General features: G+C 35.1%; 6 protein-coding genes across 9 annotated transcripts in view; 2 read left to right on the forward strand and 4 right to left on the reverse strand.

Annotated features, from left to right (window-relative positions):
* The first annotated feature begins 359 nt into the window (after positions 1 to 359).
* Acat2 (Acetyl-CoA acetyltransferase 2) lies at positions 360 to 2339 on the forward strand. The gene is made up of 6 exons (XM_017612569.1): positions 360 to 566; positions 631 to 752; positions 829 to 941; positions 1002 to 1431; positions 1493 to 1678; positions 1753 to 2339. Exons 1-6 carry the CDS (start codon positions 515 to 517, stop codon positions 2032 to 2034), a joined length of 1185 nt encoding a protein of 394 aa, XP_017468058.1. The 5' UTR covers positions 360 to 514; the 3' UTR covers positions 2035 to 2339.
* A 337-nt stretch (positions 2340 to 2676) lies between these two features.
* On the reverse strand, positions 2677 to 4772 carry nSMase (neutral sphingomyelinase). Of its 2 annotated transcripts, XM_017612568.1 has the most exons (5): positions 4557 to 4772; positions 4204 to 4383; positions 3961 to 4144; positions 3733 to 3890; positions 2677 to 3566 (listed from the first exon to the last, which is right to left on the reverse strand). In XM_017612568.1, exons 1-5 carry the CDS (start codon positions 4592 to 4594, stop codon positions 2858 to 2860), a joined length of 1269 nt encoding a protein of 422 aa, XP_017468057.1. In that variant the 5' UTR covers positions 4595 to 4772; the 3' UTR covers positions 2677 to 2857. The 2 variants fall into 2 exon arrangements, with proteins under 2 accessions (XP_017468057.1, XP_017468056.1); XM_017612567.1 differs by having other exon boundaries at positions 4204 to 4772.
* A 2880-nt stretch (positions 4773 to 7652) lies between these two features.
* Positions 7653 to 9388, reverse strand: LOC108360326 (tubulin alpha-4 chain-like). Its single transcript, XM_017612565.1, has 2 exons — positions 9187 to 9388; positions 7653 to 9127 (listed from the first exon to the last, which is right to left on the reverse strand). The coding sequence occupies exons 1-2, from the start codon at positions 9187 to 9189 to the stop codon at positions 7739 to 7741; spliced, it is 1392 nt and encodes a 463-aa protein (XP_017468054.1). The 5' UTR covers positions 9190 to 9388; the 3' UTR covers positions 7653 to 7738.
* Positions 9389 to 10684: 1296 nt separating this feature from the next.
* sturkopf (lipid droplet associated hydrolase sturkopf) lies at positions 10685 to 12083 on the forward strand. Its single transcript, XM_017612570.1, has 2 exons — positions 10685 to 11085; positions 11141 to 12083. The coding sequence occupies exons 1-2, from the start codon at positions 10887 to 10889 to the stop codon at positions 11872 to 11874; spliced, it is 933 nt and encodes a 310-aa protein (XP_017468059.1). The 5' UTR covers positions 10685 to 10886; the 3' UTR covers positions 11875 to 12083.
* A 476-nt stretch (positions 12084 to 12559) lies between these two features.
* On the reverse strand, positions 12560 to 17275 carry Ctr9 (RNA polymerase-associated protein Ctr9). Its single transcript, XM_017612552.1, has 9 exons — positions 17135 to 17275; positions 16966 to 17064; positions 15789 to 16721; positions 15094 to 15728; positions 14826 to 15036; positions 14397 to 14735; positions 14126 to 14244; positions 13731 to 14065; positions 12560 to 13663 (listed from the first exon to the last, which is right to left on the reverse strand). Exons 1-9 carry the CDS (start codon positions 17174 to 17176, stop codon positions 12969 to 12971), a joined length of 3408 nt encoding a protein of 1135 aa, XP_017468041.1. The 5' UTR covers positions 17177 to 17275; the 3' UTR covers positions 12560 to 12968.
* Positions 17276 to 23312: 6037 nt separating this feature from the next.
* LOC108360330 (uncharacterized) overlaps positions 23313 to 26640 on the reverse strand; it is an 8697-nt gene continuing 5369 nt past the window's right edge. For all 3 annotated transcript variants that reach the window (XM_017612572.1, XM_017612573.1, XM_017612571.1), the window contains 3 exons: positions 25193 to 25549; positions 23957 to 24211; positions 23313 to 23884 (listed from right to left, as the gene is read on the reverse strand). In XM_017612572.1, the coding sequence (XP_017468061.1) occupies positions 23614 to 23884; positions 23957 to 24211; positions 25193 to 25549 (883 nt within the window). In that variant the 3' untranslated portion in view covers positions 23313 to 23613. The remainder of the gene's footprint in view (positions 23885 to 23956; positions 24212 to 25192; positions 25550 to 26640) is intronic.

The raw sequence follows: 26640 nt of genomic DNA on the forward strand, positions 1-26640 counted from the left end.
AATTTTAACAATACACAAAAATAGAGCTTTCGCACGAGTTTTTGTTTGGTTTTTCAACACCATTGATAATTTTCTTTTAATAAAATCACGATTTGACAAATGCTTAAATTTATTTATCTAATAATAATACAGCACACAACCCTGAAATCTAAGAAAAAGTCTGAGGAAGGCCATTAAATAGCAGCACACAACCCCGTGCCTTCCTCAGGAGTGAATATAACTACAACAACAATGACTACTACAACAACAACCCAAAAAGGTTGGTTACTGTCTATACTGTGCTTTATATGATTAATAATTCGTACACCTAGAATCGATGATATTAGGTGTATCGATTTATCAACATCGCTATTTTATGCAAAATGCGATTAATCGATCGTTAAAATCTCATTTCTATCGTTCAAGCACTCTCTAAATCAAGCGCTTTAGCTTGGCACTTTAGTATATAAATCAAGTGCCTTTAGTAGTTTTAATAATTTATATTCATTACAAATCTGAATGAGTACTTAATAACATGGTGAACACGGGAGATGTTTATATTGTATCCGCTGCGCGCACAGCCATTGGTAAGCAACAGCTTTAAAGAACTACATTTAAAACATGAACTCGTTCAATAATTTTTGATTAAAGGTAGCTTCAATGGATCACTTTCTAAATTGAAAGCTTCCGAGCTTGGTAGTATAGTTATTAAAGAAGTATTGAAGCGAAGCAAAGTAAAAAATAGTGATGTGGACGAAGTTATTATTGGTCAAGTGAGTATTAGTAAGATAAGAAAATACGGTTATAAGACATGCTGATGTAATAAATCATTTTCTTTTGCCAATATAGAGCCTTACAGCTGGTCAGGGCCAAAACCCCGCAAGGCAAGCGGCGCTGCAAGCAGGACTTCCCATTACTGTTCCCGCATACAATATAAATATGCTTTGTGGTTCTGGTTTGAAGTGCGTAAAATGCAGTTTTGCCGTTGATTAAATTCACGTTCATATAACCGTATTTTTCAGAACTGTGGCCTTAGGTTACCAATCTATACGCGCTGGAGATTCTAAAATTGTAATTTGTGGCGGCCAAGAGAGCATGTCTATGGCACCACACGTTATTCATTTACGAAATGGTATCAAAATGGGTGCTGGTACAATGTTAGATACAATGTTACATGATGGTCTAACCGATGCTATGCATAACATTCATATGGGTGTTACAGCCGAAAACTTAGTAAAACAGTATAGTCTTACGCGGAGTGAACAAGATGAATATGCAGTTCGTTCACAAAACTTAGCTGAAAATGCTCAGAAAAATGGTTTCTTCGAAAAGGAAATAGTACCTGTTGAAATGAAAACGCGTACTGGAACACAAATTTTTGATAAGGATGAGTATATCAAAACTGGTACCACAATGGAATTATTGAAAAAATTAAAGCCTGTTTTTATTGATGTAAGCTAATTGAATTTATTAACTTTAAATACTCAATCGAAACACGCATTCATTTATATAGAATGGATCGGTCACAGCCGGAAATGCATCTGGCATAAATGATGCTGCAGCGTTAGTGTTGTTAATGTCCGGTGCTGAGGTAGAGGAACGATCTATTAAGCCTATGGCTAAAATTGTTGCGTGGGCGCAATCTGGAGTAGAACCTGATGTAATGGGTATTGGACCCGTAACAGCGGTAGAAGCAGTGGTAAGTATTGAAATTATAAATTAATTAATTTAAATTTATAAACTAAATATATGTATGTTTTTTTTTTTACAAAGCTACTTAAGGCTGGATGGTCAAAGGAAGAAGTAGATCTATTTGAATTAAATGAAGCATTTGCCGGTCAATCGATTGCAGTATTAAAGGGTCTAAACATAAACCCCGACAAAGTCAATGTTAACGGCGGCGCAATCGCACTGGGCCATCCGATAGGTGCATCTGGTTGTAGAATTCTAGTCACACTATTGTATGCCCTAGAAAGATTAAACGTAAAAAAAGGTGTAGCTTCATTGTGCATTGGCGGCGGCATGGGTATCGCTATGGCTATTGAACGTGTTTAGATCAAATCATATAATTTACAACCCACATACATACAATCGTATTCATATCTACAAAGTACTACTATATAAACATACATACATACATTTGTATGCACATATGTATGTACAATTGTGTAAAAATATTTTCAAATGCAAATGTCGACTGCAACAACAGTCGGTGTTAAGTGTCAAATGTTACCAAACTTGTTTGTAAAAATATTTAAAAAAAAATCACTGAATAATAAAGAGAAAGCATACATATGCACATACGTATGTACTTACTTACATCATATGTTCACATGCATGTATGAATATATATGCAACCATACTCGTAACGTTTAATGCTCGTTTCACCTGATGGTTTAAAAGTAAACAAGAGTTTTTAGTTTTCTCAAAATAGAGTAAACACACAAACTTCGACTTGGATGAACGTACAAATGACGCAGTCAGTTATCGCTCGGCGATATCCATCGCCGTTCACATAATTTTGTGTATCGTGATAACTTTCTACAACTATTCTGTTGCGTCGAAGAACAGTTGCTCTCATAATCCTTAATTCCTCTGATTTGGAGCTAATTTCCATACGTTTTAAAAGCCAGCAATGAGCGTACCAAAATATACAAACTAAAAATGCAATAAATTTTAAAACTACGTACATATGTATGTATACACATTTATGTATATTGAGCTAATTCATATTCTTAAAGCCAATTTATAATACTTTATACAATATAAAAGCTCGGCCAAACACTAACATATGTATGTGTAAGCGCCAATCTATTATTATTATTATTATACAATATAAAATACATTTTGAGCTTACATATTTTATGTAATTTTGACTTCATTGCATTCTAGGCTTTTCAAAAATATCAATGGATCGCAGCATTAACTCCATTGCTACCTTTCCGGATAATATGCCATTCAACTCCATGTAGTTCCATACTGATCCCATGAAAATGCAAAATAATAAAGCTACTGATATTGAAAACTTGAATATTATATACAATGTTCTAAATCCCACTGGCGCCGGATATTCTAAAAAAACTACTAAGATGAATGCGAGAATAACCGCGACACTGTAATAAAATATACGATCAATATTTAATTGATCCAAAGACATTTCACATAAAGATATGGATTCTTGCAGTACATCAACACGTCTGGATACAAGGTATTCATTCGTTTTTATAAAAGCCTCGCAATTTTGGTCACCAATACGCTCTACGTGGTTCACAAGTGCATTAACAGCAGAACTAGCCTCTTCGCAAATCGAATGTGGTGATTCATCTAAATTTAGCTTAGTCAAGACTGCTTCATGGTCTGAAAAGCTAAAATTATGTCCAGGTACTCGCTCACTTAATGGTAATCCATAGTCGAGAATAGACAGTTTAAAGTTATCAGAACTTCTTGCAAATATATGATCTATATGTATGCCGTGCGATTTATTGGCATTAATGGCTGTAGACGTATACGAGTTTTTATAATACTCATTTGTAAAAATGTTTTTCGAAATGCAACAATCTTTCATTTTTGATGTATACAGAAGAACCCTGAAAACAAAGAAGAGCTTGATTAAAGATAAACAACACGCATTAATCAACAAATTGTGGATTATACATAACATTCAACAAATGATAGGAATGCACATCAAAGTAGCACACATAAATGCTAACCAAACTAATAAAAATTTCTGGCAATTTTGTCTGTAATAATTACTTGTATGTTAAATCATGTGGTTGCGCATTTAAATCGCCAGCAAGCACTTGTAAAACAGAGTCGCCCTTTGTTGCACGTATAAACTGTGCCGTGTCAAAAGCTTGAATCACACGATGAGTCTTGTAATCGTCATTTTTGTTACTATATTCTGCATGTAACTAAAAAAAAAATGAACAAAAACTAATGCAATTTCGTTAAAAATACGAGGAGCAATTGATCATATCTTACATGAGTGTTGTACAGATTTACAACTTGCTTGTCAACCAATATTCGGCACAGTCCAACTCCTTTGCCTCCAAACCAGTCTGCATGCTGGATGCGATGAAAATAACCATTAACACTCCATGGGTGAAAGAAAGAACTTAAAATGGGAAACCTAGATAATACTAGCAAGCCAGACCCGACAACGCCACTAAAATGGATACGAGCGTTTAACCTCCAATATAATACTTATGTATGTTTTATATTTACCTATAAAAATAGTGAGAATAAGGCAATACGGACTCTGTGGCTTTCTTTAAATCCTCACAATCTTTGCGAGACCAAACTTCTTGCAATGACACAATATCATAATTCCCTGAACTAAGCTCTAAACCAATAGCTGCAATGCGAGCCACTCTGTCCTTGGATACAAATGGAAAAGGAATTCCCCTGAGGATATGTAACGAGGTAAAAATCAATATCGTCTTCATTAATTAAGATTTATTAATAAACGTTTCAGGCAAATAGAATCTGTAAAATTAAAACTCATTTTAGTTGTTCAGATACTGCCAGTCGGACTTTGCAATGAACTGATTTTGGCACTGCAAGTCATTGCTGCTTACCAAACATTAAGCGTTAAAATACTTAAATTTAGTAACATTTTCGAGAAAAAAAAATATATTTGTTTATCTTAGCGATACAATTTTTTTATCACCCAGGAATTAATCGATAGAAAAAGTAGTAATCTGTCATGTTACAGTCTGTTAATACAGGTTTGAGCTTTTACCATGTTGTTCTGACTGACATCGTAAACATGTTTTCAATAGGGGTCTTCATCTAAAGTGATAAAGATATAAATTGCTTAAATTTATCAGTTTATCTGCCTTCTTTCATGAACGCACCTATGTAAATAATTGCATAAAACTGTTTATTATTTAACTTATATGGCTAGTTGCGTTTCATTCTTACCTCGTACATTGTGTCCATTTGTTTTTGTGTTCGTAGCAAAACGACTATCTGGCAACCTGTAAGGGTTTAATTTTGCTAAAATTTCGGATTTATTGTTAATTGGCTGGCCAAAGTAAAATAAGGATGAAGGTGAGAGGTTGCTAATGTTGTTTTTTTTTTGTGTAGCAAAACTCTAAACAAAGGATATAAGAAATATCAACGAAAACACTAGCAGCCGGTGTGAACAGCCTTCAGCCCACAATCCCAAAACACGTTTTCAAAGTGTTTTCCTTGTCGGTCAGAACATGGTATATTTGAGTTTAACATTTAAAAAAAAAAACCTTTCCAAGCCTATGTCAGCTTTCAGACACGTCAAGTTTTGCTTTCAAGTCTGCTCGTTCCATAGCGAAGGAGGTGAGAAGAGAGGGGAAGAGTACAGATTTCTGCATACCCACGATGCAGCAAAGCAAAAAGCCTGATTATGGCTTACCTTAACTTAACGGAACGTAGAACTTAGAGAAACAAAATGAAACAGATTTCGACGTGGTATTATGTTACGTTAAGTTTTGGCTGTTCAATTATAAGCAACACCCATTTAACAGAATTTTTATGAGAGAGACCTAAGTTACGTTAAGTTGCTATGATCAGACCAAAAGATGGCGCCTTCCGCAGACCGCCAGTCCTCTCTTTCTCGACTTAACAGCACCCACCCTTTCGCTGACGTCACATTATTATTTTTTCACACTAGTGACAAATATTAAATTTTCATATTGTACCAAATTACCGAAAAGTTGTTCCTAAAAGTAGATATACGTACCTAAACGGTAAACATGTATTTTTATGTGCATACATTTTTGGTAGTTGGTGGACTACATCCTCCTTTTGTACCATAACAATTTTTCTACTTACATGAAACAATATTTAACTACGTTCCAAATGCACCTAAAATAATGTACTTGTGCCGATTGTACGTTCAAATTTAAGAAGCTGAAAAGTAGGTACAATTCAACCTAGTTTTACAACACCATTTCGCACCACTTTTCGCTTCTTCCTCTTCTTCCTCAAAATTATTCTTTACACTCTCATTCTCAAAATAATGTGACGTCACACCCAGTTACTCTCCCAATGAGAGAAACTTATTAAGTTTTATGCGAACAGGGATTGGCAAACTTTTGCAGGCCTCACTGTCAGCTGGCGTCTACGATTGCATATCGAACATAATAGGTTTGTTCCAAACGAGCCCGCGGGTACCCGGGGGTGCCCAAAACAGCCCAGAAAGCGTTCCTCGCTTTAGAAAAATGGGTAATAGAGAGCGCATTCCACTTTTGGATCGTAAATGTCTTCCTCTTCGTGCCCAAAACAGCCCGAACCAAGGCGAATCGCAACAAGATTGTTCATTTTTAAATTTAACGAATTTGTTGATTTAAATTAATAATAATAATATAATAGATTGGCGCTTACACATATGTAAGTGTAGTGCGCCTTGATGTTGTAACACAAAGCGGAGGGACCTACAGTTTTACGGCGCTTGCAAATTAATTCGCCTTGATATCCCCTACTTTACAAGTTTTTGTGTACGAAAACGCCAAAACATGAAATTTGCAAAAATGTTTCTGGGCTTTACTGGAAATGGGTAAACAAACACAGCTATTATTAGGGTTCGAAATTTCAGACTTTGGTATCGATACTGAGTACTCATTCTGGCATCGAGCTCATGGTATCGATACTCTAAAAGTATCAGGGAAAAAGTATCGATACTACTGAGTATCGGACTCATTAAAATACGTTTTTTGGGATACTAAAAGTATTTTATTCTTCAATCGTATATCTAGTTATTTCCTGAAATTAAAACAATAGAAATTTAAATTATTTGCTTTTTATTTCATTGAAGAACTTACTTTCACTTTAGTAGTAATTTTAACATTAAATATATATACATAGTATTACATACATACATATATATAGATTGGCGCTTACACATATGTTAGTGTTTGGCCGAGCTTCTCCTCCGATTTGTGGCGTGCGCCTTGATGTTACACAAAGAGGAGGGACCTGCAGTTTTACGCCGACTCCGAACGGCGATTGTATTTTTATGAGAAGCTGTTTTTTAAGGCAGAAATACACTCGGAGGTTTGCCATTGCCTGCCGAGGGACGACCGCTGTTAAGAAAAAACCTGTTTTCTATATTTTTTGAGATGTGGCTTTGACCAGGGCTTGAACCCAGGCGCTTCGGAGTGGAAGCGCGCACTGCTTACCACTACACCACAGCGGCCGACATACATACATACATATGTATATATATATATATATATATATATATTTATACTTTCACGAATTTCAAATTTTATTAAGAAATTTGTGTAAACTTTTTGGGTATGCATTTTTGTAGCCTATTCAATTTTAGTATAATAATGTGCAAGTTTGAATTAAAAGTCAACGGTAGCAGGGAACACGTAAATTTGAATAGGTCACAAATCTGCATAAGCAAAAAGTTTCTAAAATTTCTGCATTTTCGTTAACTTTGCGTAAAGTTTTATGGCCTTATTCATAAAAAAATAAAAAAGGTTTAAAAACTGAAAAATGTAATTTTATTAAGCTTTTTAAACCTACTTTATTTTTTTTATGAATAAGGCCATTAAATTTTAACTTATTTGGTTTATGTTATGCAACAGACTACACGCAATTTCAGTTTATTTTCAGTCATGGACAAAATTGAATGATAGTAATCCATATAAGCAAAGACAATGTGTTTTTTAAAAAGTATTCGATACTTCGAGCTATTATGTAAAACTTAAGGAAATATGTCCTTTTATTCATGCAAATTAGTACCTTTTTTATTTAATATCAAAAAATCGTTTTATAATTCATAATCGCCACAATCACTTTGGTCTTGATCATCTGCTCCAACTTCTTCAAAATCACGTTCCAATGTAGCTAAATCTTCGCGAGCTTCGGTGAATTCTCCTTCCTCCATTCCTTCGCCAACATACCAATGAACAAAGGCACGCTTCTTGAACATCAGATCAAACTTGTAGTCCAAATTACTAAATGCAACGGAAATAGCCGTAGTATTTGATAACATACACACTGCGCGTGATGTTTGAGCTAAATCTCCGCCTGGTACGCAAGCTGGTTTTTCGTAATTAATACCAATTTTAAAACCTGTTGGACACCAATCAACAAATTGTATATGTCGTTTAGATTTAATAGCCGATACAGCTGCATTTACATCTTTTGGAACAACATCTCCGCGGTAAAGCATACAACACGCCATGTATTTCCCAGCTCGTGGATCACATTTAACCATCATGTTTGAAGCCTCAAAGCAGGAGTTGGTAAGCGCCATTATAGCATTGTGCTCATGTGAAGCATTCGACGAGGAAACCAATGGCGCATATGCCACAAGTGGAAAGTGTATGCGTGGATAAGGTACCAAATTTGTTTGAAATTCATTTAGATCAACATTCATGGAACCACTAAAACGTAGAGAAGCTGTAGTTGAACTAACTATTTGGGCAATAAGTCGATTAAGGTTGCGGTAATTGGGTCGATCGACATTCAAATTATTTTGACATATATCGTAAATTGCTTCATTATCTACAATAAAAACACAATCCGAAGTCTCTAAAGTTGCATGCGTAGTAAGGACTGCATTATAGGGCTCCACGACTGCTGTCGATACCCTCGGCGATGGATATACAGCAAAATCTAGTTTACATTTCTTACTAAAATCAGCATTTAGGCGTTCCATAAGTAAAGACGTAAATCCTGAACCAGTTCCCCCACCCAAACTGTGAAATATTAAGAAACCTTGAAGGCTTTCACACTGCTCTGCTGACTTTTGAACGCGATTCATAACTTTATCAATTGCTTCTTTTCCGATTGTGTAATGCCCACGTGCATAGTTGTTAGCTGCATCTTCCTTACCCGAAATTAGTTGTTCTGGATGATACAGGCTTTTAAGGGTACCATTGCGAACGTCATCGATAACTGTAGGTTCGAGGTCAACAAAAACTGCACGTGGTACATGCCTCCCCAATCCAGTTTCCGCAAAAAATGTATTTGAATCATTGGTCGTCTCATTAGTTTTTAAATCGTTGGATAATCCATCTGCCGTACTCGATTTTTCTTCTTTACATTTTAGAGAGCCATCAATATCAATTCCATGCTCTAAAAGATACAATTCCCAACAGGCATTCCCAATTTGTATACCACCTTGGCCAATTTGTATTGATATTACTTCACGCTTAAATAAAGAAAAATTAGAAGTATAATAAATATAATTTAATTATTACATTAACCTACCATTTTTATATAGATATGCGACAAAAATAAGATGGCTCTTGCAGTATGGTTATGCCTAGGCGAGACTGGAAATGCAAAAGCAAATTGTAAAAGAGCTGATACCTGGAGCGCGGCAGATTCCGTTAGTGGAAATTTCCTTAATGCCCATACACATTAAAACAACCCCCACCCTTAAAGTTTAAAGTTTAAATATCCTTGGATGGTATGCAATTTATAGAAAGGAGGCGAATATAAATACACAGGAACGCTATATTGAATAATTTTTGGGAAAGATGCATTAAAACGAACTACCTTTAAGCTAAACTTACTTAAAAATCAATTCTTTTGTTTTTTTTACAATACATACATAATTTATTTATTACAATATGGTAATACATAATATCGAAATTTTTTACGGAGCGTAACTCAAGGATTTATATTTTTCGGTTTTGAATAAAAAATATTTAAGAAATATCGTAAACGTTTTTTACTTAACTAAAAAACTACGTGCATGTTTTTCATTTAAAATTTTTAAATTCACTATACAACTTTATCGTCGTTATCAAAAGTCTCTTGGTAACATTTTTAACAAATGATTTTAAAGAAACGAGAATTATTGGAATAAACGCATATCGATGGTCCTCTGCAATAACGACAAAATTCAAAATTCAAAAAATTAAAACTATTACTACTGTTAAGAGGCTCTTGTCTCTAATTCTTGTCTAATCTATTTCCAACCCTAGCTAAAGTTAGCAGTAAGGATTGCCAAAGTAAATAGTAAAGATTAGCCATGGATTAGATATATGAGCCACTTAACAGTAGCAAGGTTTTTTTTAATTTTGAATTGTGTCGTTATTGCACAGGACGATCGATATGTAGAAAACGCTTGAAACATTTCCGAACTTTATAAGATTTGATTTTAACTTAAAACTTTAATAGTTGCGATCCCAAGGCGAATTTATACAGGGTGGTATTCAAGGCGAAACTAAACAAGGCAAGGCGAATCTATACAAGGTGGCAAGGCGAATTTATACAAGGTGGTGTTGATGGCGAATTTAGATTTTACGGCGAATTTGTACCTTTTGTCAAAATAATGTTTTTGTTGTAATTTCGCTTTGAACTGATTTTGGATGTGCGTATAATGCGTTGCTGTAATTTTTGTTTTTGTTCTGTCAACGCCACCTCGTATAAATTCGCGTTGGCGGTGTTACTGGCGAATCTAGATTTTTGCCGCAGTCCTTCTGAATGCCAACATCAAGGCGAATTTATACAAGGTGGTGTTACTTGCGAATTTAGATTTTCGTACTCAGTTCTCTGAGGTGCTGCTGAATGTCAAAATTATGTGTTTGTTGTAATATGAATTCGCCTTGTTTACAACAAACACATCATTTTGACATTAAGAAGTACCGCGGCGAAAATCTAAATTCACCATTAACACCACCTTGTAAAAATTCACCTTGGGCTGGTTGCTTTTTGCTCGGATAATTACAAGGCAAATCTATATAATCTATAAATTCGCCTTGGATAATTATCTATTACCTAAGTTTATCTGCTTTTTTACGTAGATATCGTATGATCAGATTAGAGATGAGCAATTTGCTAAGAAAGTAATCGAAATCGCCACGTCAAAAAAATTGCATCTTTCATCCATATAAATCGATACAATTTTTAACATTTTGTATCGCCTATTTAACAATTTATTAACAGTTTTTTTTGTAAACATGGAAGAAAATTTTGTAAATATTTCTGGTACTCCTACTCATGTAATTACCTGGGGTCGATGGATCGAAGATGCTATAGAAGATGTACCCGAGATTGTGTTATGTATTCCAGGCAATCCCGGCTTAGTAGGTTTTTACACTGAATTCCTTAGCTCTTTATACGAGAAACTGGAAAAGAAAATACCTGTTTGGATAATTGGTATGTATAGCAATTACTGATTTGATTATTTTTGTCTATTATTCTTTTACCCAAGGTCATTCTGGACATGAAGAGGTAGTAGAAAATAGTAAAATACAAGTTCCCTGCCTCAGGGGAAACGAAAAACTATTTGACCTAGATGGGCAATTGCAACATAAAAAAGAGTTTATTCAGCGTTTTGTGCCAGCTAATACAAAAATTCATCTTATTGGCCACTCAATTGGTGCGTGGATGGTTATACAGTTACTAGAGGAACAAACTATTCGAGATCGAGTTAAAAAATGTTATCTTCTATTTCCAACGTTGGAGCGAATGCTTGATTCACCGAATGGTTGGAATTTTACCAAAATTGGAGTTCCACTCTACACCACAGTTGGATTCCTGATTCCTTTATTTAATCGCTTGCCGAAGGCTTTACAAATTTTTGGTATACAATTGTATTTCTGGCTTTTGAACATTCCAAAAACTGTTCTTAATACCGCTTTAGAGTATTCCAAAGCTCCGGTTATGGAGAAAGTTATATTTTTAGCTAAGGATGAGATGGCTCGTGTTTGTAATTTAGATAGTAAACTTATTGAAAAGCATATGCCTTTATTAAAGCTATATTATGGCACAACGGATGGTTGGGTGCCAGTTGAATATTATAATCAATTATGTAGCCGATTCCCTGAGATTGATGCTGAATTAGATAAACAATGTATAGACCATGCATTTGTTTTGAGATATTCTGGTAGTATGTCCCACATTGTAAGCAAAATGATTGAAAATCATTCCGATTTACTAAATTAAGTTAATTGTACGTAAAAGCATTAGCCAATTTCTTATTGCCGTTAATTTAATCAAAAATGGTGTTATTTGCATGATTGTTTTAAATTTTTTTTTTTTAATACCTATGTATGCACCTGCGTTCAACTAAACACCGCAATTCAAAATGATATTGTTTGCAACTTATGTTATTTATCTTTAATAATTTTCAATTAAAATATAATACCAATCTATAACAGAANTTTATTGCCGTTAATTTAATCAAAAATGGTGTTATTTGCATGATTGTTTTACAATTTTTTTTTAATACCTATGTATGCACCTGCGTTCAACTAAACACCGCAATTCAAAATGATATTGTTTGCAACTTATGTTGTTTATCTTTAATAATTTTCAATTAAAATATAATACCAATCTATAACAGAAACCACATAAATAAAAGTTTCAAAGCTTGCGCAAATTAAAACAAAATAATAATAATCAAACTTTAAAAAAATTTCGTCAAAATTTCCAATTTTTTATCACAATATCTTGAAGATTTTCGGGTATGCAGTTTTGTAGTCATAGTGCAAGTTTCAAGTCGCTAAAAATTACCGCTGATTTTTTTGTGGTGGGGTTTGAAAATTTTGATGAAATTTTTTTACGTTTGATCAACTTTTTTTTTCAATTTGTGCAAGCTTTGAAACTTTTATTAATGTGGTTCTGTTATAGATTGAATTATATTTTAAATGAAAATTATTCAAAATAAATAAACATAAGTTGCAAACAATATCATTTTGAATTTCGGTGCCAATTAGTTGAACGCAGGTGTATACTTTTTCTCGAAACAGTGCAGCTCCCAAATGTTCCCAAATGTAAAATAATTATTAACCTTCAGATTTATTAAACCACTAGTTAAATATTTGCTAATGTACGTATGAAGCAAATGTATAAGCGTATTCGCCCAGAATGCTGTTTCATTGAGATTTGGACTTGAATGTGCAATATAGGATCAAAAGCTATCGAATGTCGATTATAAACAATATCCACACTTTTAACGATTGATGTATTTTATTAGTTTTATATTGTTGGTGTACATACATACATATACATAATAAAATGAAAAATATTTTTTAGTTTTATTCTGATTCCGAACCTGAAGGACTGTGTGAGGGAGATCTCTTTGAAGACTTGGCTTTTGAAGGTGACGGTGAAGAAGATGGTGAACGAGAACGTGAAACAGATCTCGAACGCGAATGTGATTTAGATCTTGAACTTGATTTTGAACGTGATCGCCTTGATGCCCGACTACCCGAACGCGATCTATTTTTCGATGGTGAACGTGATCTATCTTTCGATGGTGAACGAGATCTGGATCCGGATCTAGATCGAGAACGTGAACGTGAACGTGAACGACTTCCACTACGTGAACGTTGCTCAGATGCCGACCTTGATGATATACGACGTGCTCGCTTTGATGCCACACTACCATCGCTGTCACTATCACCCGTGCCACTAAGTTTTCGCTTTCGTGCACCAGCATCACTATCTGATTCACTTGTTGATATTGTAGCTTTGGAAACGATTTTAAGACGCTGCTTGGCTGATAATTTCTCTTCTTTTGATTCCTTGCCCTTTCGTTTTTTCTGTTTCTTTCCTTTCTGCTGAATCTCACCATCACTGTCACTATCATATTTGTCTGCTGCGGATTTTCGTTTTCTTCCAACACCCTTCTTACGTTCCTTCGGTTTCCTTTTAGATCGTTCAGCACCATCTATTTCACCAACATCGCTACCGGAATCAGAAACATATCCATCTTTACGTGGGCGACCTCCTAGAAAATGTTATTTAAATATAAATATAACCAAGATACATGAACTTCAAAACTTTTTTAAACGCACCTTTCTTACGCTCTTTGGACTGAGGATTTTCTGAAATAATCAATATGCCCTTGGTTTTCTCCACATATTCTTGACGCTTCACAAGCATCTGTTCACGAGACGTCTTTTGTTCCTCCTCGCGACGTTTACGTTCTTCCTCTTGTTTCGTCTTGAAAGCCAAGCGTTCTTCTTCCTGTTTACGGCGCAATGCCTTTTCTTCTTCATCTATACGACGAGCACGTGAAACATGATACTGGGCTTGTGAGAGAAGATCTTGGCATTGATTAGCCTCCATACCAGCTATGTCTACGTTAAAGCGAGTCTTATCGCCACAAATAGAGAGATACTGAAAGTATCTGCAAATAAATTTGTAATTATATTTATTTGCAAAGAGGAAGTACATGAATTAGTATTACCTTTGCGCTAACTCCAATTCATGTACGGCTTGCAGTACTACATCAAGTGTTGACTTCTCATCTTTAAGGATCGCCATAGCTAACCGTTGCAGTACCACCGCAATATTGAAAAGTAATACCTGAAAAATCAAAGACAATTAGTAGTTTATTGCATAAAATTTAAAACGGAATTTAATAGGGCTGCAAATTAATTGCTGTTAAAATATTACTTTTATCTTTAAGATCCCATTATTTTTAACAATATGCGTTACAATTTTAAAATATGTCATACCGTATCCTGTGGCGCGACCCTTCTGGCTTTCAACAAAACCGTTTTTGCTTCTTTGAGTTTACCAGCACGCAGGTATGCACGCGCCAAATACTGCATCACTTCGACATTATGGTGCTTATAAAATTTTTTCATGCAATTCTCGTACATTTGTATTGCACTGATGTATTGTTTTTGCTCCACATATATATGAGCAATGTTTAACCAGACATCGGAAAAATCTGCCGTTGCTTCTCGGACTTGTGCAAATATGTCGCGTGCTTCAATAACACATCCTTTATGTGCCAGTACTGCACCGATTCCATTCGAAGCCCAAATATTTCGAGGATCATTGCGCAATACCTTGGGAAGATAGCACAAAATAATTTTAATATGCATATAAATACATACATATGAATAACTAAATAATATCACTCTGAATACAAGCAATACCTGCTTATATATCGATAATGCCTTCTCTTGATGCTTCCGTTCCTTTTCCTTATCCCTAATGGGCTGATGTAGGGTTTGTAATGAGAAATTTCCAAGCGCAATTAACGAATATGCATCTGTGGCAGTCGTCGGGTTTTTTAAAATAGTTTCAAAATTTTTCTGACCCAAAGCGAACTGCATTTTTGCCAAATGTAAATTTCCTAATAAAGATCTAGTACAAAAACATTAATAATAAAAAGGACGAAGTCGTTTATACAAAAGCCCATACCTAGCGTCTGGATTGTCATTATTGATATTTAATGCGTCCTTGAAGAAGTCAGATGCCACAAAGATGAGACCCTTGTCACGTGCCATGCACCCTAAACGTAAGTAGCAGTCAATATAGTTAGGGTGCTCCTTTAATATATCTTTAAATAGTTTGTCGGCCACGTCGAAGCTGCACATTGCTTCATTAAGACGCGCTAAATTATAGGTCATTGTAACCGATATGGAATCATAATATTGCTTATCAGCATTCGAATTTTGTGCTTCAATTTTAGCGCGTTGTATGGCTTCGTTCAACTTTTGCTTAGCTAAAGTTAGATTCCCAACTCGATAATGCAAAGCGGCAACATTATTTAAAATTTCTGCCGGTATTTCTACTTTAACTTTCTCAAGTAAAATATTAGATGCCGTAGCGTAGGCGTTTAGTGAGGCTTGCAAATCATTTTGTTCCAGTATTTGAGCTAATTCAATCCATGCTTCTACGTCGTCCGGAAATTGTTCAGTAACCTTTTTTAAATGTGACTTTGCCATATCACGCTTCGCTTGTGAATTAGAATTAGCATAGAGCGATCCCAAGATTTTCATTGTTTCATAATTTCCTGGCTGTATTTTTAAAACCTTTTCAAAACATTGAGCAGCCTGGAAAAATTAAAAACAATATAGATATCAACCTTCTAACAATATTTTACCATAACCCACATTTTCTGTGTCACCCCTATATATGTACATTTGACCAAGACCGTAATGTGGCAGTACAAAATTTGCTGGTGCAATTTGCGTCGATTGATAATAGTATTGAAATGCTTGGTCGTAATCACATTGAGCATGAAAGCTGCGCGCCAGCTGATAGCAGCTCTCTGCCCTCATGGCTTCGTTTTCAGTGTTATGGAAAGCATGCAAGGCTAAATGTTGTACTTTTTGGTAATCTTTCTTGAAGAAGAAATGGTTTGCCAGGTGATTAAGAACCATTGGGCTTGTAGAATCAATAGTGTAGGCTCGCGACAGCATTTGAACGCCCAATTTGTTTGAGTCGGGTTCGTGTAAATTCAATTTCAAAATTGCTAACCCAATAAGTGCACCAACGCAATTGTTATCGAGTTCTAGTGCTCTTTCAAATGCTTGCTTTGCTTTTTCTTGGTTATTCATTTTGAGGAAGCAATGTCCCATGCCCATACGTACGTTTGCTGGGCAGTTAGGATTTGTACGTAAGGCCTTTTTGTAAAAAGCTAAAGCGCCTCGATAATCCTTTTTATTGAATGCGATACATGCCTTTCCTAAAAGCGAAGGAATATTCGCTGGTGACTGATTAAGGACGAAATTAAACTGAGCGTCGGCCTGCTCCATTTTATCGCCTTCCAATAAGCAAAAATATGCTCTGCCCAATAAATGATTTTGATCGTACATTATAATCTTGTCTGCAGTAGTGTATAAGTTTGTGGCTTTCATAAATAACTCTCGCTTTTTCTCTTTTGATTTCTCCCGGTTTGCTTCCTGTACATAATGTGCAGCCAACATATCGTAAGCGCGCATCTGATCTTTCTCCATGTCACGATAGTCAGTATTGCCCTCCGCCCTCGCAGTTTCCAATAGTCTGATGAAGTCAGCCGTTCTCCTTTCTTTGTAGTATGCCAACTAAAATAAAATTTACAGTTTAAAGATATTTCATACAAATAGTGGTTGATCTATTTAAATTTATGTCTAAATATCAGGTGCACCAAATATACATACATACATATAAACAGGTATTTATGTGCAAGTTATATGATATTAGTACATATATGATATAAGCAGCGATATCATGTTGCATAAACCTGAATTATTTCACATATATCTACGATCTAACTCATATTATTAGAATCAAAATCTTTCAACTTACGGCGACGTTGACCCAGGTGCTCAACTGGGATCTTTCTTGGCGTAAAATCGCTAGTACTTCTTGGCATTCTGGCAACTGATCCGGATGCACCTCAATAACCTGGAATATTCAATAGGTAGAGAAGACATATACATATATTTAAATACAAATAAAGCGTTTGGCTCCTTACCTCGTCGGTATCCCGCAATGGAATTTCTATTGGCGCTGCCATGATGAACAATAAACACAAATTTTTCAGCACCAAAACAAATTAATTTCGCCAATGCGTGTCAAAGGTGAAAGCTCCTTATCGATTTCACCAGTAATCGATTATTTTCTTTGTACTGAGCGAGTAATAGCAATAAATTTGTTTCAATGAATGGCACATATCAAGTTTGTTCCACACAAACCCAAAAAGCCCAGAAAGCGTACCTCACGGTATATAAGGTTCTTCCCGTACGCAACGCGAAACATTCCAGAAATCATTCCCGTACTCAACAATATGGGTAATGGAGGGCGAGAGTTGAAACGTATTGGATCGTAAGTGTCTTCTGGGCTGTTTTTGCTTACGCGTAAAAGCACATTTAGCGCATTTAGCTCTAAATGCTACTCTATCTTCTTCCTGCCCGAAACAGCCCGGACTTTTTCTCCGGGGAAAAATGGATAAAGGGCCTGTGCCAATTAATAGAAAAGTACTCTGGATAGTAAATTTTTGACAGCTATGAGGTGAATAAAAATTGTTTATCCGGCAGGGCTAGTGAAAAATTTGGCAGCAAGCATTAGCTTTGTTTCTTTAGTTTTCTAGCCGATAATTATCAGGAAAAAGAGGAATGGGATCATTGATAGAATTCCGGGCGATATAAAGAAATAGTTAAGAAACGAAACTAACAGAAAATAGCAAGTAACTACCTGATCGGTGTATTTGACATTTGAAAATATTTGACGTAATTTTTCAATCGCGTTTTATATATAAAAACTATTCACAAATACATTTTACAATTTCATCAATATTTAATGATTCGCCAATTTTAATTTAAGAAATACCAAAAATTTGAAGAAAGAAACAAATAAAGCAACCTAACCTCGCTTGTTTACGCTTCAACGCTCTTTATTCATTTTGACAGCTGTTATATTCAGCTAGTAAAAAATTTACATGCAGAAATTAGCAGGAGAGGCAAAAAAAGAAGAGTGTAATGTAGCGTTTTTGCTGCATTTAAAATGCAACATTTAGCACTTTCGAACATATGTTTTCGAAGAGCGTTCATGCTACAGCATTTAGCAAATGTACATTTACGCGAGTTCGAAATCGTATGCTTTTGACAAACAGCCGTGTTCCAGTCTCTTATTTAGAACCCTATATATTACGATCAATTCTCACGCAGAAGATAATGTGCAAAAACCCTACTGAAAAGGAAAAAATAAATTTTAAACCTACAAAAACTTGAATTGTTTTAACCATAACCGAACATTTGTTTGTGTATATATTCATTTGCCGGTGCTGTCAATTAAAATTTCCTCACTTAATTAGTAAACAAAACAAACAGAGTTGATCATAAATTGATCCTGATTTCTATCAGCATCACATCGATGTTGAATTTGCTAACTTTTCTTTATCCAAATATGTAATGTAAAATAAAAGAAATCTCGATCGACGATCACTGAAACGCAGCTAGCAACTGTATACTCGAAAAAGCAATGTTGCCACTTTTTCTCTTTAAACCATGTTCGAATCGTGGAAATTTTGGAAGATCACAGGGTTGCTTTTAGCATTTAGATTCTTAATGCAAAAATGGAGTTGCATTTAGGTGGCGAATTTTGTATGGATAAATGTACATTTAGAGTAGCATTTAGAGCTAAATGCGCTAAATGTGCTTTTACGCGTAATGGGCTGTTTTTGCTTACGCGTAAAAGCACATTTAGCTCTAAATGCTACTCTAAATGTACATTTATCCATACGAAATTCGTCACCTAAATGCAACTAAATGCAACTCCATTTTTGCATTAAGAATCTAAATGCTAAAAGCAACCCTGTGATCTTCCAAAATTTCCACGATTCGAACATGGTTTAATGAGAAAAAGTGGCAACATTGCATTTTCGAGTATACAGTGGCTAGCTGCGTTTCAGTGATCTCCGACTGAGATTTCATTTATTATTTTACATTATTTGGATAAACAAAAGTTACGCAAATTCAACATCGATGTGATGCTGATAGAAATCTGGATCAATTTGTGATCAACTCCGATTGTTTTGTTTCCTAATTAAGTGAGGAAATTTTATTTGACAGCACCGACAAATGAATATATACACAAACAAATTTACGGTTATGGTTAAAACAATTCAATTTTTTCTATTGAATTTGGATTTTTTTGGTTAAAAATTTATTTTTTTCCTTTTCAGTAGGGTTTTTTTTGCACATTATCTTTTCCGTGAGAATTGATCGTAATAGATACGGATCTGAATAAGCGACTGGAACACGGCTGTTTGTCAAAAGCATACGATTTCGAACTCGCGTAAATGTACATTTGCTAAATGCTGTAGCATGAACGCTCTTCGAAAACATATGTTCGAAAGTGCTAAATGTTGCATTTTAAATGCAGCAAAAACGCTGCATAAGCAAAAACAGCCCATAAGAACGAAAGCCGCTAGTTTTTTGGGTTGAGAAACTGTTTCCAGCAAAAACTAGTGATAATTATCTGTAAAGAAACAAAGCTTATATCATGAAGAATACAGAACAACGCATGTATACACATAAATTAAAGAAAACCAAAGCGAGTGGATATTAGAGAAAAATTTGTGGTTATTGCTAAAAGGTATAATAAGTACATGGATTTCAGTACCAGAAGAACTGAAATCAGCAAAGGCAAATATTTTCTCTATAATTGCTGCATTCTATTACTTGCTAACCCGATCGCATTCTTCTGCATGAAAGCAACTGTCAAAAATTTCCAGCAGTAAAAAGTTACGAATTGGCACAGCAGAAATGTAAAATTTTCTCACCATAGTAAAAAGTTTTCCACCATAGAACTTTTCTACTGATTGGCACAGGCCCAAAGTGTCAAAGTGCATATCAGCCGTTTACTTTTTGCCTGCATTTACTTAGAGCTTTTAAGGAATAGTGAACGTCCGGTTGATATATTTTCAATCTTTATATACTTAAAATCAAATTTGTGAAACCGAAATTCAATTTCCAAGTATTTGCATGTGTGACAAAAACAAAAACAACGTGAATCAGCTATTTCTCAAATTCTTTTTTACGTTCCCATCCCAGCAAAAAATGGGTAATCGCTTTTAGTGGTAACGTGTTCTAGAAGGCATAGCGTTATAATGCCTTCGAATTTTTACGCTTCTTTTATGCATTGCTAGTATTGCAAAGTAGAATGTCCTACAATATTTTATTTATTTCGCTTCTTTGTTTCATTTCGGGGAATGCAAAGTAGAATGTCCTATACTATTTCCTTTTTAATTCGTTTCTTTGCTTCATTTCCGGGAAAGCAAAGTATAATGTCCTACAATATTTTATTTTTTTCGCTTCTTTACTTCATTTCAGGGAATGCAAAGTAGAATGTCCTCCAACATTTTATTTGTTTCGCTTCTTTGCTTCATTTGCTTCAGCTGAAAAATAGAATGAATATCCAAAAGTTCTTTTTCTACCGTTGCTTTCTGTGGAAATTTGTCTCGCATAAAAATCATGTTTTGCTTTGTTCAATTTGCAGCGAAGTTGAAGTCAGTCGATGAAGTGAAGTACAAGAGTGAGGAAGTACAATTTTAAGCTTAATTAATAATGAATGTATGCACATACCGATTTTTAAGAAAATCTAAATACCTAAATACATACATACATATGTTTGTATAAAAGCTGATTTATAAAAATTTTATTTAATTTTAATCTTTTAAGACATTTTCTGATTAAAATTTAATATAAATAAGTATGTACTTATCTAGGCATTCTACATTAGTTTCTCTGTAAGGCATTCTTTGTTCGCTTCTCTGGATTCTGTTTATCCATGCGTTCTCCCTTCGTTTGAAGGTAATGCTGCGGGTAAGGGCTTACCTCCAATGACATGCCCATGTTAAAATAAGGCCTTCTTGAAGCGAAAGGGTAAGCGATTCCCATCGCCTAGCTCGTTTCTACTTTCGTTCCTGTGGTAATCGTGTTTTTTGCTGGGATACTTCTGAACTTTGTTCCACTTTTGAGAGCAAACTTTTCGTTTAATATCTATCACTTTTGGTCGTAAATGTCTTCTTCTTCGTGCCCGAAACAGCTCGGACTTTTTTTCCGGGCACAAATCATCGCCCGGACGACGAAATGTGCAAATAGTTCATTGCCATAACAGCTGTTGTGGAAATTGAAAATGCTACAGAAGTTTCAGAAAATGTAGATATTAGCTAATTTTATTAGCCATATAAGATAAGTAGACATAAAATCATTATTTAAAGCTGATTTGCTAATTCTGGGCAGGAAATGTGATTTTTTTCTGCGTTCCTCGCGCTCTGGGCACTTTTGGCACTTGTTGACACTAGTGAGAGAGTAACTTATTTTTACGCTCTAATTACCGAAACAGCCCGGAAAGCGTGTGGAACAAAGCTATTGAATACTGAGTAACCATGAACGAATGACACAAGATCACGATTGGACAAGAGAGTGGAAAAAGTAGATTTTTTGAGCGGGTTCTACGCCATCTTGTTTCACTGGAAAACGAGCGAGATGTAAACAAAGCAAAGAAAAAACGAAAACCAAAATTAGCCAAAATTATTGTCAGCCACTGTAAACGCACAATGATAGTAAAATGATGCATTAAAATGTGTTGTCATGTTCAATGAACTCTTCTTTACTTAAATAAAAGTGTAAAATAGTGGTGCTTGTGATGTAAACAAATGCTCAGCTGACGAACCCGCTTTCGCAAACTTTTTTCTCAAAGCCAGTTACAAATACAGCACGATTGAGAGAATACAATTCTTGCAAATACAGCGTCGCGTTCTTACGTGATCTTTTATATTTGGTTCATGCTGAGTAGCAGTCCACTCAAAAGTCAGAATTCAGAAGAGCGCACTAAAAGAGTTGTTGGTGCGGTGTTGTTGTCGTCAATAAAGGCGAATTCATATAAGGTGGATTAAGTTTCGTTCCTCAACTTTTCTGGATAAAACTGTTATCTGTCAAAATACAAAATTGCTCTCAGAGAAAGAGAGAAAAACCAAAAAGTACGAGAACGCTTTTCGGGTAAAAACTGATAATACTTTTTCATATGTAGCTGTACATATGGAAGTTTCAGCATTTCTGAAATTTGCCGTTACATGAAAAGAGGGCGTAAGTTTGGCCTGACTTCAAAAATTTTCTACGCCTTGCTTTTGTGTGGCAAGTAGAATAATTATTAATTATAATTATGCCGAGTTTAGTACTAGTTGATCAAACGGTTAGCGAGATACACAATGTGTTCATAAGTACCAAGTTTGGTTAAGATACCTCAAGTTATTCAAGGTATCGTGTGCACAGAAGCATAAACGGACGGACAGACAATCAACAATGGGGTATATTCCCCCAATGGGGTACGTCTGGCAACCCTAGGTCGGAGAGATATCCGTTTACTTTTGACCACCTTAATTGGAATTTATGTTTTATTTTTCTGCAGTGGAATGACGTTCGCGGATAAAACTTCTCTTTGTTGATTCTTTTCTGCGGCTTCAGTAGTGCGACCACTGTCCGATTACTACAAATCACAAATAAAATTTCCATACTTGCAGCGCGCTTTGTCGGGTGGGACTTTGCGGTTAGCCAAAGCCTTATGTGAAGTTGAATGTTTTCAAATTCTTTTCCCATTTTTCCGCTTGTGTTGATTAACAAAGTATCGGATATTCAAATTGCGATTTCGAATGCGCAGATTCAGGGATCAATCTCCTGCAGATGCTCACGCTCATTCGCCGGTACAGCCACTTCACTAGAGAGCTTCCGAACGAAATGAAGCGAGCTGCTGTAGCAGTGACCGCCTTGCGAATTGGTGTTCGCCAGCATGAATCTCTGTTGGTTTTAGAAGAGTGGCGAAGGTGCTTTTCATAGCTTCCTCAAAGCCATCTTTAATTAAGAAGTAACCAAACCTTTAAAAAAATTTCGATGAATACTTACGCAAAATAAAACTAGTGTAAACAAAATATTGCTCAACAATTTACTCCAATGCAGAGTTATTTAGCTAAAGCAATAATTTACTCCAATAAATCCAAAGATTCAAAGCAAAAGGAAAATTCTACCAAAAAAAAAAAGACTTTCGAATCATACCAAATTTTCATTGTCTTGAAAGAATTATGTAATAAGAGTTGCACTTGCATTTTTAGTTTATCTCTAAATTAAAAAGAAATTTAATACTCGCATCAGCAATTTTTCTTACCGTATTTACAATAGCGACATATTTATTGTGCTGTGTTAATGAGTGTTTTATATTTGTAAATGTTATTGGTACAGTATACATGTATGTATTTATGTATATATTTTTATGTGTGAAAACTTATTAACTTGTAAGTACAACAAAGATAAAGTCCAACTAATGACTCAAGTCGGCCCAGGTATAACACATATATATGAGTATAATTTAGATTATTATAGTATACGTTTTAGGCATTCACAATCGATTTAAATTTTTAGCGCGCGAATTCGTTAATTGGTAAAAGTACACGTTTTTCTAATAATGATTGCTGCCACGGTCCGAGTATTTTCCGCTCACTTTGCTTATTGAATAATGGTCCGAGTACCCATCATATTTATTATTTCCTTTATACGAAATTTCTTTGGTAGGTACGTAGCCGATGTTATTTTGCCAATGTCGTGTCCAATAAAGATTTTCGTTGCGCACTTGAGAAGGAGTTTTGGCATCTCTGCAAACATGTACGCAGTATATCATGCACCCAATGAGAGTAAGGAATCCAAATATCAAAAATATAATCCCAAGTATCCTTAATCAGATTGCGAGAAATTGAGCGATTAATATCAATAGCAATGTCAAATGACTATAAAACAAAACATACCACACGTAAAGAGGTTCATAGAATTGAACCACAATTACAAAGCCTAATGTTACAAGAATTAGACCTAAATTGAGGAGCAGCATAAGGCAGCAAACGCCTTTTATGTTAGGGCAAAATGGATTTGGAGCCGACATTGCATCGATTTTTACTCCACGTTTCGTTGTTGAATGAGCACTCTGACCAGTCTTCGCGGTACTTGCAACCGAATAAACGCTATGTGACGCTCCGCGGGACTGTGGCCGATGGCTGTAGCGACTATGGAGGAAATGAACGTAAAAAACGAAAAACTTATTGTTAATTTTTGTGGGTGTACTTTAAACAAATAATGTAAATTTTCCGGTATTTTAGACCAAGACCTATCTTATGCTATTACAGGTGTTTAACACTAGAAAGACGGACAGGAGTCAATTGAAGTATTTTCATATTTGACTGCCAATATTTCTTTTGCAAGCTGGTTTTCTAAATTGACTTTTCGTGTCTTTTATTAAAAATGCATAAAAATTTATTTAAAAGCATTCCTATTTCATTGAGGTGTTTCAAACTGAAATAAATAGTATAGCTACCAAAAACACGGATAGCGTCATTTGATCTCACTGGCAAACATGTACATACCGCACACCGTCTTCAAAAGAGTGACAACTCAAAATAATGAAAATGCGAAAAATTATTTCTTAGCACATGATAATCATATGGACAAGGGCGACTTTACCTTATGTTTTTGTTTTTAACAAATTATAACAAAAACTTGCCCCAGCTTTTGCTGAAAGNCTTTTTCTTAGCACATGATAATCATATGGACAAGGGCGACTTTACCTTATGTGTTTGTTTTTAACAAATTATAACAAAAACTTGCCCCAGCTTTTGCTGAAAGGTAAATAAAATCTCTGTGTAAATTTTTATCGCATAGTCTCAAAAATGCCAAATTTAGAGTTGTGACTCTTCTGAAGACGGCATGCGATGTATCAAGTATTTTTTGTTACTAAAATAAGAAAATAAAAATGAGAATTAAATATTTTTATTGTTATTTTTAAAATTAATTAACAGTTTTTAATTTAAAATTATAAGTATTTTGTTACTAAAATTAATTTCAAAAAATTGGGCTCAAAAGGGGTCATCCCTATCCGTCTTTCAAGTTATGTTGATTTTTCAGTCTGTCTAGTGCTTAATACAAAAAAGTAAAAATCCCAACCCAAGGACATCCAAAAAAAACTTCTCTAAAATCTCATCAAATTTTACCTTATTTCCGAGGGCTCCTTGTAAGCGGCACTGGTCACATAGATTTCACTACTCACATCTCCACCTTGATCATAGCTTAGAGCAGATAGGGTGCGTGTTTGTGGTGACCCATTAGACCATTTTTGATTATATATTACACTAGTCTCGTCTGCTGGACTTTGATGATTTTGATATAAATTCATTTTGCGAGCAGATGTATATGGATACTCTTGGGCAACTGTATATCCGCCGATTGCGGGCCCGGACGCTGCATTGTGTGATTCTTCACCATCTGTAGAATAAGCACGATTGGAATGCGAATATGGAGGATATCCAACAGGTTGACTGTGTGTAGCAACATAATGTCCACCTTTGACTCTAAAAGAAATAAAAAAAGGTAGCCTTTATTAATAAAGGCGGATTCATCGTTCTAGTTCCTAACATTTTCTTCCATGTGGTTGTTGTTGTGTTTCTCTTTCTGTGAGGAAAGGAAGTTCTGAACTAACACGATGAATCCGCCTTAGGAGTTGTTAAATACATACAAAATCAATATTATTCATTGTAATTAATAATTAGCAGGGAACGGATTTTATGGATTATGCGTTTTTTTCTGCTAAAGAAATAGAGTTTATCCGAATAAGAATGTCCACGATTCGGTTTTCCCTGATTCCATATATACATATTTGATTTTGCCCTTTTTTGAGATATTTGCCTTTTCTACCTTTAATTGTAAACGGCAAGGAAAAAGCCCTTATGATAATATGAAAGTTTTAAACGTTCCATATTTAAAATGGGCGCCATTTATATCAACTCACATTAAGCGCACGTTTAGTACATTCAAGGCTTTTGTTCGCGAAAATCTAATGAAAATGCTGCCAGAAAACTTCAAAAGGCATCTTGTGGTTCAATGTTACTATAACTACAGTGATTAAAGTTTTGTGAGTTAAAAACTCGGAAGGAGCAAACAGTAAACAATTCGAAGTCCAAATTGTTCATATAATGAAACTAGTTCATAGGTTTTCTCCTTTTACTTGTAAAATAAACATTTCTAAAATAAATGTATTTTTATACCCGAGCGCACTTGTGCACAAGGGTATATTAATTTTGTTCACATAACGGTTGTTTGTAACAGCCAAAACGAATCGAGATAGATATAGACAAATGTATACATAAATGATCAGGATGAAAAAAGAAATCGATTAAGCCATGTCTGTCTGTCCGTCCGTCTGTCCGTCTGTCCGTCTGTCCGTGTACACGATAACTCGAGTAAAAATTGAGATATCTCAACGAAATTTGGTATGTAGGTTTCCCTTAATCCAAGGTAGGTTGCTATTGAAAATGGGCGAAATCGGACTGTAACCACGCCCACTTCCCATATAACGGTAATTTCCAGAAATACGAAAACTGCGATATTTTAGTAACTACTGAAGATAATTCACTCAAAATTGATATTTACAATAATTTTTAGA

Source organism: Rhagoletis zephyria, unplaced genomic scaffold, assembly GCF_001687245.7.
Source record: "Rhagoletis zephyria isolate East Lansing unplaced genomic scaffold, Rhagoletis_zephyria_1.1 Rzeph_scaffold_00557, whole genome shotgun sequence".
In the NCBI taxonomy this organism is placed as follows: Eukaryota; Metazoa; Arthropoda; class Insecta; order Diptera; family Tephritidae; genus Rhagoletis; species Rhagoletis zephyria.